The 15,749-nt window shown below is 53.5% G+C and overlaps 1 protein-coding gene across 1 annotated transcript in view; it reads right to left on the reverse strand.

Annotated features, from left to right (window-relative positions):
* The window catches only part of NSG1 (neuronal vesicle trafficking associated 1), a 25,871-nt gene continuing 10,122 nt past the window's right edge, over nucleotides 1-15,749 (reverse strand). The window contains exons 4-5 of the mRNA XM_074321246.1: nucleotides 4,604-4,714; nucleotides 1-1,316 (exon numbers count right to left, since the gene is read on the reverse strand). Coding sequence (XP_074177347.1) covers nucleotides 1,116-1,316; nucleotides 4,604-4,714 — 312 coding nt within the window. The 3' untranslated portion in view covers nucleotides 1-1,115. The remainder of the gene's footprint in view (nucleotides 1,317-4,603; nucleotides 4,715-15,749) is intronic.

Raw genomic sequence — 15,749 nt, forward strand, 5'->3', positions numbered from 1 at the left:
CTTGTTCGAAACAGATCTTGCACTATTTGTCATTTATTTTGGATCTACTAAAAAACAGTAAAACTTTTGACACATCTACCAGAAACAACACATTCAAATAACATGGAAGAAAATGTCTGAATATCTTTGTTCTATTTAATCGTCTTACACACTTAGTTTATCTAACTGGCAATTTTGTAAACATATACTTTAATGTCAAGATTCAGGTTGAAACAATTTTCTTACAAAGATTGTGAGTTGAAATGTCATAATTGGACTTGTGGGGTACCACACCAACCCCTCCCCCCCAGCCTTTCCTGCCCGCTTCTTACATCAAAGGAGTCACATCTGTTTCACAAAATTAAAACTAAAGTAGCCTTGGCTTACCAACAATTACATTTTCACTTTTCCCACCCTGCCAATTTTTAAAACCCTAACTTGCTAATAGGGCCATTGGTGCAAATTTATTCATAACAGAAGTGAACAGAAGGGCCAGTGGGGCTTGTTCCTGTTCAGCACGTCACAGAGCAGACAGACCACCCACAGGAGAAGGGCTTCTGCAGCTCAGGGCCCGAGGTCAGCTCTTTCCAGAGTCCCCTCACCTCACGTGCCGTGACACACATGCACCCGCCTGGCAGTGACCTGATGGCATCTGTCCTTCCTTCTCTGCACCGCCCACGGCAGGGCGTCCCGGGCTCGGCACTGTTACCGTCTAATGGGGGGGAGTGGAGTGCAGCTCGCTCTGAGCAAAGCAGGGATCATTCTAGATACGGCTAGGGCGTAAGGTCTGCACACAGCAACCACAAATGCATTATCATCTCAAGTCCAAACCCCTTGCATATCCAGTGTAAATTTATTTTCAACAGCATCCAACAAATCCCAGTAACGCAGCTAAATTAAGATTCCTTACCATGAAAAGTGGTGTCAGCGCTCTTTAAGCAATGCTGATACACACCTGCCTTTATGCCCACGGTGGTCTGCAGCAAGTTTTATTTGCAAAGCAGCATTAGCAAACAGAAGCAGTTGCACCATAAATGAGTAACCTCTAAATTATCAGTAATTATATTGAATGAAATGTCCCTCAAAGTCCCTTTGTTACCTTCGGGTGACACACTGTGAGGAATCTGCCCATCTCGCTAAGCTGATTTCTCAGCAGCTTCAGTCTCCTGCTCTGACAGCTTCTCTTCCGACAGAACCGACATCCAGGGTGACACCGAGCGGGTAATGCTCTGCTTGGCCAGGTTGTAGTGGTTCACGATGGCGTAGAACTTATCCGGGGAGCGCGTGTCCTGCTCCGCGTAGTAGGCCGCCAGGCCATCGGGGATGCACTGGGCGTTCTGCAAGAGGGGAAGCCAGTGAGCGTACGCGGGGGGTGGGGGGGCGTGTCTGCAGTGACCACCCCGCAGGTGTCCACTGAGCACACGCGTGATGCAGGGGGGGGCGTGTCTGCAGCCCTTGGCGCGCAGCCAGGTGACCGCCTGGCCGAGGAGCCGCCCCGGAGCAGCCATCTTTAACAAGGCGTGATGGTGCTGCTTGGCTCCCAGGGCATGTGTGTAACAGGACGGCAGGCCTTCCGACCTCATTAAAGACCTTACGCTAGTTGTCATTTATTTTAAATCTAGAAAACAACGAAACCTTTCACCTGTCCACCAGAAAGAACACATTCACACAAGGGAGGGAGGGAAGTCAGAAAGGCGTCCTGTGCGCTGGCTCCCTAGCAGGCCTTGGTGTGGGGGGAGCCTTGAGGTGAAGGAGACAGGCCTGGGGGCAGGGGCCTGAGGGAAGGTCACTGGCTCGACAGTGAGAGGCAGCACAGCCTGCAAGGGCCTGTGGGAGTGTGACCTTGTGATCCAGGATGCAGCAAGAGGGCACTGAGTGCAGGGCACTGTCCCGAGCAGCCGGCCCCTAATAAGGAAGACACTGTCCCTGCAGCCCACAGAACCTGGGAAGCCCCTGAGGTTACGTGTGAAATTCTGCTGCCCGGGCGTTTTGCCCAGAGACCTGTCCACAGCTCTCATGAGCTTGTCAGGGGTCTTGGGCCAAGGCTGCCTCTCCTTGTCAGTCCAGATGTGACAGTGTCCAGCCTGGCCCAGCACCTGGCCCGCAGGCTATGATTTCATCGCTGCTGAATCTGGGGAGACGTGGGCAGATGCAGGACGGGACATGGTTTGGTGGGAAGGAGGCTTAGCGCTCTGGGATCTTGCAGAGCTTTGTAAGTAAGTGGATCCTGGCAGCACCCCCACACCTCTGTCCCCCCAGCCAGGGCCTGTGGTGCTGCTCTGGCTGTTTTCCTGTCTGGGTTGCTATAGCTACCCAGACATGAGTGACTCGCTGCCATGGCTTTATTGAGGCGGGAAAGGCAAAGTAATAAACTCCTGCTTTCCCTCAGCCCCGCGGAGAATTGGTTCTCCATCCCAGCTCACTGAACCCTGAAATATAAGGATAGAAATACCTGCCAGCCCCCCCCCATGAGCACAAGGAGCTATTTCCAGAAAGAAATGACAGAGGCATGCAGTGTTCTTCACCCAGTGTTTCAGTGGGTGGGAGCTGGTAGAAAAAGCTCAGCTTTGCCCACAGCCCCATGTTACCAGCTGAGTTCCCTAGAGTTCCTGGTCTCTCTGAGCCTCAGTTCCCTCATCTTTAAAATGGGGCTAATGAGTCACACCTCCCAGGTTGCTGTGAGAACTACAGTCAAGGTGCAGTAACTCAGGCAAGAAGCCAGGACATGGCCAAGGCCGCACAGTGACAATACGCAGCCCATCAGCGTCCTGACTCCAGCCAGGCCGGGGCGTTGGGAAGCCTGGGCACTGCAGAGGCAGACAGTCCCTTGAGCCTGAGCACCGCCTTCTGGCCAGTCCAGGGGAGGCTCTGTTGGCCCCAGCCTGCACTGCCACCCGCCCTTCACTCTGTCCTCTCCACCTGCCACTCGCCAGCCCAGGGTCCTGCAAGACAACCTGAGACAGCTGACACCTGCTGGCCAGCGAGTGACACGGCTCCCGGTGCCCAGGCCAGGGAGCAGCACAAATGTTAGGCTGCAGCCCACAGAAAGGCTGCAAGAAAATGCTGGCAGGCACCCTGGGGCGCTGAGGAAGATGGGGCAGGGTGGGGGGCTCCCCTGGAAGCTGCGACCCAGCCCCCTTCCGGCTGTCATGGAGATGGGATCTACAGAGAACTGCACATCACCTGCGGGTGGGTGTCGGGAGGTCACTGACCCTCCCTGTGCCTTGTCCCTCAGCCAGAAACAAATGCTAATCAGGCTGGTGATGTAATCCGAGAGCATGCTCCCCACAACCCAGGCACATGGGCGTCTGGCTACTAAGCCCTCCTCAGCTGTGTGCCCCACAAAGAGAAGGAACGTGTGTCCACAAAGTCTACAAGGAACACCCAAATGTGAAACTTGTGGCAACTGGGGCACTTCCAGCCCAGGATATGGACAGCGGCTTGTTAAAGGGTGGGGGGCCTCTCTGCCTGGATGCACTTCCCCAGGTCCCTGCAGGCTCCCGCACAGGCTTCCCATGAGCCTTGCTCCTGGAACCCGACCTCCCTTCTAGAAGCGGCAGCGCCCATCCTGCTTTGCTTTCCCATTTCCCAGTGCTTATAACCCTGTAACTCAGTCCACTGACTTCAAGCTGCTTTTGAGAATGTCAGGGAGCTTCACAAAAGCAGTCTCTTTGTCTGCTTGGCTCCTGCCATATTCCAGCACCTGGGACAGCAGCAGCGACCTGCACGTGGCAGGCACAGGCAGGGGAGCGCGCGCACACACACACACACACACACACACACACACACACAGAGGCAGGGTGCAGAAAGCTGCCTCATGGGAGCCCTAAGTACGTCTCCGAGGAGGCGGGGTTAGGAACTGGATCCCAGCCTCACCTGCTAACTTGGCAAGGGCCCCACATATATCAGCGACACCCAGACCAAAGCCACCAGTGACAGATGACAAATCAAGCCTGTCCTTGCAAGTGCTCAGTGCCAGACAATGGGGCTTTCCTGCTGTGACATCAGTAACACAACCCTGGAAATGACGGTGATTCCTCTTCACGCTGGCTCTGGAAAGCTCAGAACCAGGCGAGGTGCCCAGAGCCAGGTGGATGGGGACGGGGGCAAGTCCACCCGGAACTTGCCTTCCTCCCAGCCTCCCCTCCTCGCCCGCATCTCCCCACTCCCCTTCATTTTCTTCATTCCCTCCCGGCGTCTGGTGTGCTGTGTGCCACGTGCAGCCTTGTGGAAGAGGCAGCCATCAGCAGTGAGCATCCACGAGCGGGGGACACACAGTAAGGAGGGCGGTTTGTGTGCTGGCCCCGCTCCCAGATCCCCGCGTGGCCTTGGGCAGCCTCCCTGGTGTGCCTGCCCCTTTCATGAGGCCCATAGCACCCTCGCTGTCCGTCCCCCAGGGGTGCGTGGGGCCTGCTGTCCCCTCCCACAGGTCCCGCCACGCCCCTGCCCCTCTGCCTCCCTCCCCTGCTCCCACCAGGACCTTCCACAGGAACCTTTCCCAAGAACCGTCCTCGCCGGCCTGGGTTATGGCTGCTCGGCTGCTCGAGTGCCTGTCCCTCAGGTGCTGCGAGGGCCAGCGAGACACAAGGTGCAAAGGCGTCCCGGGGTGGGGGAGGGCCTTTACCTTGAGGATGAACCCATCAGGACAGAGGCGTTCATACTTGTACACCTTGTAGACGACCAGGAAGATGACACAGGTGAGGAAGGCCAGGGCGAAGAAGACCAGCACCGAAACCTGCAGGCAGAGGCGGGGGCATCAGTGTCGGTGACCCGGGGCAGCCAGACGCGCTCGTGCAGGTAAGCACGCATGCGCACGTCAGGAGGCACAGAAACAGCGCGGGAGGCCCCTGGGGATGAGCGGTCCGCAGAATCACTGCACTTTCGTACCATTTTCATTTTCACTACATCCTCACGTCACCTTTTATAAATTAGGCATTTTTAGTCTGCCAGACCCTTAACATAGAGCTCAGGGTACAGATATAATCAAGCCTCATGGACACTTAGACACGTGATTGACAGTTTGACCGTCTGACTGCCGCCAGTCACCAAGGTGACTCAGCAGCCACTAGCTAATCAGCTGTTCCACAAACATCTCCTGAGACCTGGACACTGGCCCTGCCCTTGAGCTACGACCAGCTGAGCAGGAAAGGCTGGCCTCCCGGGCCTCCATCACCCCGCCCTCGACAGTATCCTATGTGCTCCGTTAGTGTCCGTCCCCTCCCCAGAGGACAGCTCCGTGAGCACAGGGGTTCGGCTTTCTTCACCTGAGTGCCCAGTGCCGTATATGCTGACTGGCACATAGTATGTGCTCAGCTAACATTTGCAGACGAATGCAAGACTGCATGTGAGAAGGGCACGGAAATGGGAGGTCCCACCCCAGGGGGAGGACATGGGACATGGGGGACAAAATGACAGTGGATCTGGGCCTGAAGGTGCTCACTGGACTATTGGGGGCCACCTGGCAGGGGCGAGAGCATGTCCAGAGGCCAAAAGGGCCTGCAATGCATGGCAGGTCCGGAGGCGAGGGCCTTCCCACTGACATGCCCCCCACCACCCCCGCCCCGGGAGAGCACAGGAACAGCTTTTAGGCTCCTGAACAGGGGAAGAAAGAAGACAGGCAGCGGGGCCCCGGAAGCCGGCACAGGGCAGGGCTGACAAACAGTAGCCGCTCACTCTCCACTTCTCCTCGAAGGGCCAGGTGAGCTCCTGCCACACACAGTCCCCAGCCACCAGATGTGGGGAGCCCTGCTGCTTCCTGAGGCTGCAGAGAGGCTGGGGGCAAGCCCTGAGCTCATCTGGGGAGACCCTCAAGCAAAGTGCGCGAGCCTCACCCCGAACTCAGGTCCCCCGATACTGCGGGGCCTCAGCTCCTATATGGCCTCTCGGAGCCCCCGGCCCCCATCTGTGAAAGGAAGACAGAGCGTCTCCAGCCAGGATCCTGGGCGACATGGGAAGATGGATGTGAGGGAGTGTGTGTAAACTGCACAGCACGTTCACCGGAAGGCAGGATGCCAGCCCTGCTGGGGACTGGAGGTAACTCTCCTGCCCTCTGGGAACCCCGTGCACCCCTATACCCAGCTTAGGCACAAGCACTGGGGCCCAAGTTCCCCAACCCTGGAAGGCCCTGAACCTCTAGCCACAGTCCCCTCGCCTGTGACCCAGGATGACGGTTCCCCAGTGAGGCTGTGAAGGAGGAACGTGCTGGGTAAAGAATCGTGACCACCACAGCGAGTGTCCATCGCATCACTGTGCCTGTGCCCTGCCTCCGCTCCCAGGGTCAACCTCCAGGGTTCAGACCTGGCCCCAGCTGCGTCCTGGCTACTGGGGACCAGGCCAGGGCCAGCCCAGCCCAGCGGGCCCTCCTTCCCTGCCCCCCGTGCTCCAGGCCAGCTCAACACCCAGACTCTCCCCGCCCAGCCTGCTGTTCTCTCCCTCCTCCGTACAGGGCCACCCTGGCCACTGGCCACACCCACCCAGCTTCAAAGCCCATGTCCAACCCCATAACTCCCCCAGCTCATACTCACTACAGCCTGGACCACACCAGGCCCTCTGTGTCCCCTCACCCAGGGGACAGCCCCTCAGACTCCCAGGCAAGCGAGAAATCTCAGTCGCCTCTGCTGAGGCCCTTCCTACCCATCTCTCCATCCTTTTGGTCCCCGTCACACCTCTATCCCCCAGCCCTCCTTGTCCCTTCCTGTGACCCCTAAGAGCCAGAGAAGCTCCCGTCTGTCTGGACAACCTGTACTGCATATGGAGCCCGTGCCTGACACCGGGCCATGGTCAGGATGGAGCCATGGCTGCGTTGGGGCCCAAAGCACCCATGGGGAAGACACCATCTGGGTTCTGGTGGCAAGGACGCAACCGCCTGGCCCCAGGGAGACTGCAGAGGATGCTGAGAGTGGAGCTGGGTGACGAAGGAGGTCGAATCAGCCAGGAAGGGGAGGTGGCCCCTGAGGGAGCGGCTGGAACAGGTGAAGGGCTTTCCAACAGGAGCAGCAACCTTGCTGCCCGGGCCCGGGAGGGGCGAGGCCGCCATGCAGCACCTGCAGCCAGGCTCCGGACAAGTCACTCCGCTCCTCTGGGCCCAGGATCCTGCTTGCCACTGGCCGTGAGGGGACCCGGCTCCCAGGGCCAGTGCGTGGTGAGTGCTATGGAAGGAAGCGTTTGCTCTTATTGCCGTAGCTGTCACCACTGTCATTCCACCACTCCTTCAGGTCGCACAGCTGGCAGATGCAAAGCTGGGCTCTCAGCCCAGGCTGCACAGCCTCCCCCAAGCCTGTCACCCTGTCCCACCCACACTCACTCCCACTGCCACTCACCCCAATCTTCCCTGCCTGGGACCCAGCTACCTGCTGGCAGCCCCCAGGGGCTCTCTCCGCACTAGAACATCAGGACTGCCTCACCCAGGGGGGGCTGTCAGAAGAGCTGTATTTAATATAAGCGGCCTCCTTCAAAGCCCTTTGTGTTTTACTTTGGGCATTTCAAAACGTTATTCCAAGAAGAGGCCCATGGCACACAACACGTTAAGGAGTTGTTAGACTGTAACCTCAACAAAATATTAGCAAACTGAATTCAATGGCACATTAAAAGGACCACACACCGTGATCAAGTGGGGCTCATTCCAGGGACACAGGACGGTTCAACAGCCACCAATCAATCAAAGTGACAAGCTACATTAACAAAATGAAGAACAAAAAGTCCCCCGATACTGGAAACAATCATCTCAGTAGATGCAGAAAAGCATTTGACAAAATGCAACATCCACTTATGGTTAAAAAATAAATAAAAACTCTCCACGAAGTGGGTACAGAGGAAACAAACCTCAGATAACAAAGGCCATCTATGATAAGCCCACAGCTAACATCATACTCAACGGAGAAACGCTGAAAGCTTTTCCTCTAAGATCAGGAACAAGACAAGGGTGCCCACTCTCACCACTTCTAGTCAAGACAGTATTGAAGTCACAAGCAATTAGGCAAGAAAAATAAAAGCATCCAAACTGGAAAGGAAGAAATAAAACTAACACTATTTGCAGATGACATACATAGAAAACCCTAAAGACTCCACCAAAAAAACTGTTAGAACTTACCAACAAATTCAGTCAAGTTGCAGGATACAAAATCAATATACAAAAATCTGTTGCAGTTCTATACACTAACAACGAACTATCAGAAAGAGAAATGAAGAAAACAATCCCATTTACAATTGCATCCAAAAGAATAAAGTACATAGGGATAAATTTAACCAAGGAGGTGATGCGGCCACTATGGAAAACAATATGGAGGTTCCTCAAAAAATTAAAAGTAGAACTACCTTACGACCCAGCAATTCCACTCCTGGGTATATACCCAAAGGAAATGAAAACACGAACTCAAAAAGATCCATGCACATACCATGTTCACTGCCTTATTGCCTACGGTAGTCAAGATACAGAAGCAACCTAAATGTCCATCAACGGATGTTAACTAGACTTATCGTGCAGGTAGTTTCACAATATACACAAATATTGACTCATTATGTTACACACCTAAAACTAATATAATGCTATCTGTCAATTATATCTCAATTTTTTTTAAAAGTATGATTTCAAGTCGAGAGATGGGCATTCTTAAACCTGTCCCCTGAATTTGAAAGCTTCATCAGAATTTGGTTCAGAGCACCCCAGCTGTTTAGATTTAAAAATAACCCCCAGCTCTGTCCGCAGGGCTGTGGGGAACCACTTCCTTGGGGCTCTCCTCCTGGAACCTGTCCTGGGTGGGCCTTTCGTCCAGGATTCCCAGGGCCTGAGGACGGAGGAGCTCACAGAACCGAGAAATGAGAAAGTGACAGTCCCCAGAATAGTTGAGTGAGAAGGGCAAAGAAATACATGCATGGAGAGTCAGCAGGAGGCAGCTGACGTGGCAAAGGCCTCTCCTGCCCCAACACCTCTGCAAACCCTGGGCTTCTTCTGGGCCCCCGAGTCTGCTCAGACCTGGGAAATGCCCTCTTGTGGGAAGAGAAATGTGGGCTTGCAGTTCACTATGTGGCATGGTGTCCCCTCTGGTTCCCATGGTCGGAGGAGAGAGCCACAGGCCTTTCCAGAAAGATCCCCAACTGGCTCAAAACTGGGTCTCAGCTCTGCCACCTGGCAACTGTGCGACTGCGCAAGTTGCCTGTGAAACTCATCTCGGAAGAGGGGAACAATGCTTCATGCATATTTATCAGGAGAACGACAAGAAATCAAGGATTTGAGAGCATGTTGTCAGCCCCATGTGCTGAGCCCGTTATGGGTTGAATTGTGTACCCCACTCCTCGAAATGCAGAAGTCCTAACTCTTGGTCCCTGTGGCTGTGACCTTATTGGGAAATAGGGTCTTTGCAGGTGTGATTAAATAAAATGAGGTCATTAGGGTGGACCCAAATCAAGTATGACTGTGTCCTTATAAAAAGGGGAAATCTGGACACAGAGACACACACAGGGAGAGAGCCACCTGAAGACAGACGCTGGACTGATGTGTCTACAAGCCAAGGAACACTAAGGCTTGCCGGCAACCCCCCCACCCCCGAAACCAGGAGGCGGCGAGGAAGGACTGGCCCCTAAGGTTTCAGAGGGAGCCTGGCTCTGCCCACACCTTGGTCTCGAACCTCTGGCCTCCAGGACGGGGAGAGAATAAATTTCTGCCAGGGAGCCCCCAGTCGAAGGGGGTGCACTTTGTCATGGCAGCCGGAGCAAACTGACAGCCCCTAACACCAGAGCTCTTTCGGGGGCTCAGGACCGACACGCCTCCCCTGAAGGCATTCTCTCTCTGCTGTCATCCTTGTCCCCACACGCTAGACTGAGCGGCCTTCTTGCCTCCTTGCCCGTCAAAGCCCCAGCCAGGCCCCTGGCTCCAGGAAGCCTCTGGAACCGCCCATCCTCTCTGCAACCCAGCAGCATGTGCATGCACCAGACAACCCAGCATCTATTCCTTCCTAATTCAAGTGAAATAAAAGTGTGTCCCAGTATGGAGAGTTTCATGAACCTCCCCCCCCCCCAAAAAAAAAAAAAAAAGACAACTAGGAATATTCTAGAACAAAATGTGGAATTCCTTAGCCAGGTGCTTCCTCCAGGCCAGGGTATATACCCTTTAGGCTGTCTCTACATTGACACGCCACACTGTAAGCACCGGGAGAGCCCCAATCACCAGCGGCTCCGTCTGTCAGCCAACTCCAAAGGACTGATAAAGACCAGCCATTCGTTGCCAATGTGTGTCCAGAGCCCTGGGTTCGAGGCTGCTCGGTAAACATACACAGTGACTCTGGAAAAGGCATCTGCCCCCTGACCCTTGGTTCCCTCTCAGCTGTGAAAGGGGGTGACAGCCCAGTGCCCCAGTTTATAGTGGGGCATCCGAGACGTCCCCTGTGGGACACAGCCCTGCCCTCGGTACACAATGCGGACCCCATTCCTACAGCGTTGCAGCATCAGAGCAAGAAGGACGCTCAGAGACCATCAAATCCAGCAACTTCCTTTATGCACGACAGAGGTCCACTCACTGAAAAGGCAGCACCTTCCAGTTGGGCCAACAGGACCCCCCAGTGGTCCTGAGAGCCCAGGGGTGCACACAAGAGGAGAAGCAGCATCTGCAATGACCCAGCCTGAGCACAAAAGAGGGCCTCAACCCTGGCTGCTGAGTTAGAATCACAGGGTCCCCTAAGGGTCCGCCACCCGGACCCCAGCCCGAGCAGTGACCGCAGACTATGGGGGCCGCAGCCAGGCCTCAGGCCCACCCAGAGTCCACTTCCTGTGCGCAGCCTAAGCTCAGAGCCATGGGGACAAGTAGAGGACCCATGTCTGCATGGGATTCCCGGAGCCTGGGGGCTACTGAGCCGCCACCCCACCTTTGCACACTCGTGCCAAATGCCACTACATTTTGGAGAGCCTGGTGCAGGGTTTCCACCGTATCTCTGGAGGCTCCCGCCATGCTCTTCACTGCGGTTGGTGTTTCAATAAAGCTTGTGTGCTCCTGACAGTAGCACCTGCAAAGGAGGGTTACTGACTGCGTTTTACTCTCGGGGAAGCTGAGGCTCAAACACGCAGAGGAGTGGCCCAAGGCGAGTCGGCTGGGTCGGCAGGATAATGTCCCTAAAAACCTCCAGGTCCTAATGCCTGGAACCCGTGCCTGCCACCTTATATGGGAAAGGGGACTTGGATTAAGGATCCTGAGACGGGAAGGTTATCCTGGGTCTTCCGGGTGGGCCCTGAGTCACAGGTGACCTTAGAAGAGGGAGGCAGAGGGAAATGCTGCTGCAGAGAAGAGGGCAGCGAGTAAGATGCTGTGCTCCAGGTTTGGAAGACGGAGGAAGGGGCCGGTAGCCAAGGACTGTGAAGGGTGCAGCTCCAAAAGCCAGACAAGGCCCCCAGAGGGCGCAGCCCTGCCTGCACCTCTGACTTAGGACCTCTGGCCTCCAGAACTCTAAGAGAAGAAATGTGGTTGTTTTAAGCCACCCCATTGGTGGTACTTTGTTACAGCAGCTCCAGGAAATGATTTCATGTCCTATCAAGCCTATCTCCCCACACACAGTGGGCAGAGCAGACGCCCACACACCTGGCAGAGAGGAGGCTCCTCCCGAATGCTTAGCGAGTGAATCAGGATTGCGTAAGTAAATGAATGAGTGAGTGAATGAATGAATGAATAAGAGTGAGTGAATGAGGGAGTGAGTGAATGGGGAATGAGTGGGCAGTGAGTGAATGAGTGAATGAGTGAGTGAGTGAGTGAATGAGTGAATGAATGAATGAATGAATGAATAAGAGTGAGTGAATGGGTGCAGCTAGCGAGCAGCCATCTCCCAGTGAGTACTTACAGAGCAACCCTCGGTACCAGAGCTGACCCAGAGCGTCTACACCCAATGGAACACAAACGCAGTTGGCAGAGGTACCCTTTGTCTGAATTTTATTAAGCAAATGATCACACAAGGGAAGGAGGTGGGACCCAGGGGGGCTGTGCCCTCCACAAACCCCTGGAGGCCAGGAAAGCCTGGGTGGATGGCTGGCCAGTGCCTGACCCCACACCTGTCGTCTCCAGGGTGGGGCTGTGGGCCCAGAGGCCAGGGAATCCCTGGATTGGACGAGCGTATTTGCCTAGAAGCCTGGCTTGCTTTCCGGGCTGACGTCTCTATTACGCACACGAGGCCCAGTGTTGTGGCCTCTGATGCTTTTAGTGACCTAAGCACATGGTTTTTAATTTTGTTTCAAAACTAGAAAGAAAAATAGAAGAAAGATGTAATAACGAATCCAGCCTGGATTACATCCATCTTCAGACCAAGGCCATCATAAGATAATGTTTTGTTTTGTTTTTTTAAGGGGCCCACAAAGGCCAAAGTGCCTCGGGCCCCAAGGCCCCGCCTTCCTCCACCTACGGAATCCCTAGTGGCCAGCGGATGCTCTCAGGAGACTTGACAGTGGCCACCTTGGAGTGTCCTTGGTCCTACCGTGTCAACTCCGGTCTCTGCCGAGTGGCATCAACTTATCACAACCCAGGGTGAAAAGTGTGAAAGGAGAGGCAGAGATGCAGCCGACACCCTAACTGTGTGGGGAGGCTTCCCCAAGGGGGTGTCAGGGTCTTGAAAGAGGAGCAGCTCATCAGGGAAGGCAAGGTGGGGAGAGGGTTTCTCAGGGGAAGAAAGAAAGCTGTGTCAAAGCGCTCAGGCGTCACAGGACACAATGTATTCAGCCAGCGTGGGGGAGCATCTCGTCCTGCAGGAGAGGGGACACACAGGGACACACACCAGATGACAAAGGCCCCTGTGTGCCCCACAGCAAGTGGAACCCGGACAGTGCACTGCAGGATCCCAGGAGGCAGCTGCCCCTTTGTGACAAATGGGCATTGCTTAGAGCGCTGGGAGGTGTCGCCAAGTGGCTAAAGCACAGGTGTTTGCCACGATTTACGTGTGTGTGTTAGAGCTGATTCTACATTATCCCTACATCTACGTGACTTTTGTGTAGCTATCAACGAAAGCTTTAAGGCAGGAGACAATGGGATGAAATTACAGCTACGGTACACGGATCTGTACTCACTGTACTCATTGCAGCATGTCCTCGGGCATGTGGCCCTCGGGGGCCCAGACCCCACGGCTGCAGGCACAGTGTGTGGGAGCAGTGGGTTAGGGGGAGTCTGATGTAGGGTTTCTACTCAGTCTGTGCCGCTGACCTCTGTGGCAGCCAGGTGAAGCCTACAGCATCCTTCTCAGAATCGTGCTTAAAATGCATGAAACACTGTACACAGGACGGCAAAGAGGACCAATTATACTGAAATACTATCATCAAAATATCACAAACATGTAGATCTATGATTTAATATGTATGTGCTTCTTTATCAACACACCAAACAACCAGCTCTTATAAATACTGTGATTTCTAAGGAACGGCGAGGATAAACAGTTCCCCAGATCTTGGCAACAACAGCGGTATGAGAGCAAAACACCTGTGATTTAAATTGGTGACAGTCACAGGTATTACTACTATTACCCCAGTTTATTACCTACACTGAAAAGTGAAAGAACGCATACACTGCAACTGTAAAACGCTGCTGAAGGAAATTAAAGAAGACCCGAATAAATGGAAAGACATCCTGTGTTCATGAGTTTGAAGTCGTAATTCTGTTAAGATGGGAATAAGTCCCAACCTGATCTACGCATTCAATGCGGTCCGTATCAAAGCCCAACAACCTTTTTTGCAGAAATGGAAATTGCAAGGGATCCTGAATAGCCAAAGCAATCTTGAAAATGAAGCATGAGTTGGAGGACTCAAGCTCCCCAATTTCAAAATGTATTACAAAGCTACAGTAATCAAAACAGTGTGGTACTGGCCTAGGAATGGCCATACAGAGCAATGAAGTCGAATGGAGAGCCCAGAAATAAAACCGTGTGTCTGTGGTCAACTGGTGTTCAACAAGGATACCCAGACCACTCAACGGGCAAGACCAGTCAGTCTCCTTAATAAATGGTGCTGGGACAATTGGATGTCCACATGCGAAAGAATGAAATTGGACCCTGCCCTCACACCACACACAAAAGTTAACTCAAAATGGATTAAAGACCTAAGTATAAAAGCTACAGCCATAAAACTCTTAGAAGAAAAGAGAGGTACATCTTCATGACCTTGGATTTGGCAATGGCATCTTAGATATGACACCAAAAGCACAAGCAACAAAAGAAACAAAGATAAATTGTACCCACCAAAATTGAACAATTTTGCGCATTGAAGAACACTAGTGAGAAAGTGAAAAGACAGCCCCGAGTGGTAAATTTATCTGCAGATGACACATCAGGTAAGGACCTAGTATCCAGAATACACGAGGCCCTCTTACAACAACACAAACAACCCAATTAAAAATGGGAAAGGACATAGGCAGTTCTCCAAAGATACACAAATGGCTAGCAGGCATAGAAAAAGACACTCAATGTCCTTAGCCGCTAGGGAACTGCAAGTCAAAACCACAATGAGATAGCACTAGAATGGCTGCAAGAAAAAAATAAACAAGTGTTGGTGAGGATGTGGAAAAATTGGAAGCCGCCTACATTGCTGGTGAGAACAGAAACTGGTGCAGCTTCTGCGGAAAACAGAAGTTTCTCCATCTGGCAAACATAAAATTACCACATGTACTGGCAATTCCACTCCTGGGGATACACCCCAAACAGCTGAAAACAGGTGTTCAAACAAAACCATGCGCCTGAATGTTCACGGCAGCCAAAAGGTGGAAACCACCCAGATGTCCCCTGACAGATGACGGGAACCACCATGTGGCCCATCTACGCTATGGAGTATTACTCAGCCGTAAAAAAGAATGGCGTACCGACACATGCTCCACCGTGGATGAACCCTGAAAACATTATTCCGAGTGAAAGAAGCCAGACACAAAGGACCAGAGGTTGTAGGATTCCATTTCTATGACACAACAGGGAACGCCACCGACACAGAAAGCAGATTGGGGATTAGACTGCTCAGGGCTGGGGAGGGGAAACCGGGAGCGACCGCCGATGGCATGAGGTCTCTTCTTGGGGTGACGACAATGTTCTGGAACTAGAAGAGGTGACGGTTCGACAACATTGCAAATGTACTCATGTCAGTGAACTGAACAGGTTAAAATGGTAAATTTTATGGTATGTATATTTTACCACAATAAAAAGGGGGGCAGGAGGCTGGGGTTCTGAGGACACAGTGAGCCCAAGGCACAGCAGCCCTGTCCCAGGGGGCAAGAGGGGTCTGCAGAGAGTTTTCTAGAAAGAACTGCCAGCAGTGGATAACAAAAAGGATATGGGCCTTGGGGCAGAGCTTTACAAGGAGTTGATAAGGCTGACAGATACTACCCCTATCCCACATGCAGCGTCCACTGTCACTCTCAAAAGTGTCCCCAGTCTGGACTGCAAAGTATATGGCCACTCAACTGACAAGGCCCTGGTCCACGTACCAGGTTCTCTAAATGTTTGCTGTGAGCTGGGAAGTAGGAATCACCCCCTTTTGTAGACGAGGGGCTCAAGTGGCGTTTGAATTTGCTGCGTCCCCATCTGCTCTTTCTGGCCTGCGGTCTCCTCTCCTGCTGGCGGCCTCCCGGGGTCATGCCCATCTGGGGTGGGAACTAGGATGTCAGCAGCACGGATCCCACACAGCTGCTCGTGTGGAAGACACAGCTTGGAGGGCTGGGGTCGGATGGATGTGTATGCGAACCCCTGGCCAGCTGGGTGACCTTGAGCTTGTTTCTTAACCCTGTCTGACCTTAATTCCCCACCATCAACATCAGGACAGCAAGCTCCACC

Source organism: Rhinolophus sinicus, linkage group LG02, assembly GCF_036562045.2.
Source record: "Rhinolophus sinicus isolate RSC01 linkage group LG02, ASM3656204v1, whole genome shotgun sequence".
Taxonomy (NCBI): domain Eukaryota; kingdom Metazoa; phylum Chordata; class Mammalia; order Chiroptera; family Rhinolophidae; genus Rhinolophus; species Rhinolophus sinicus.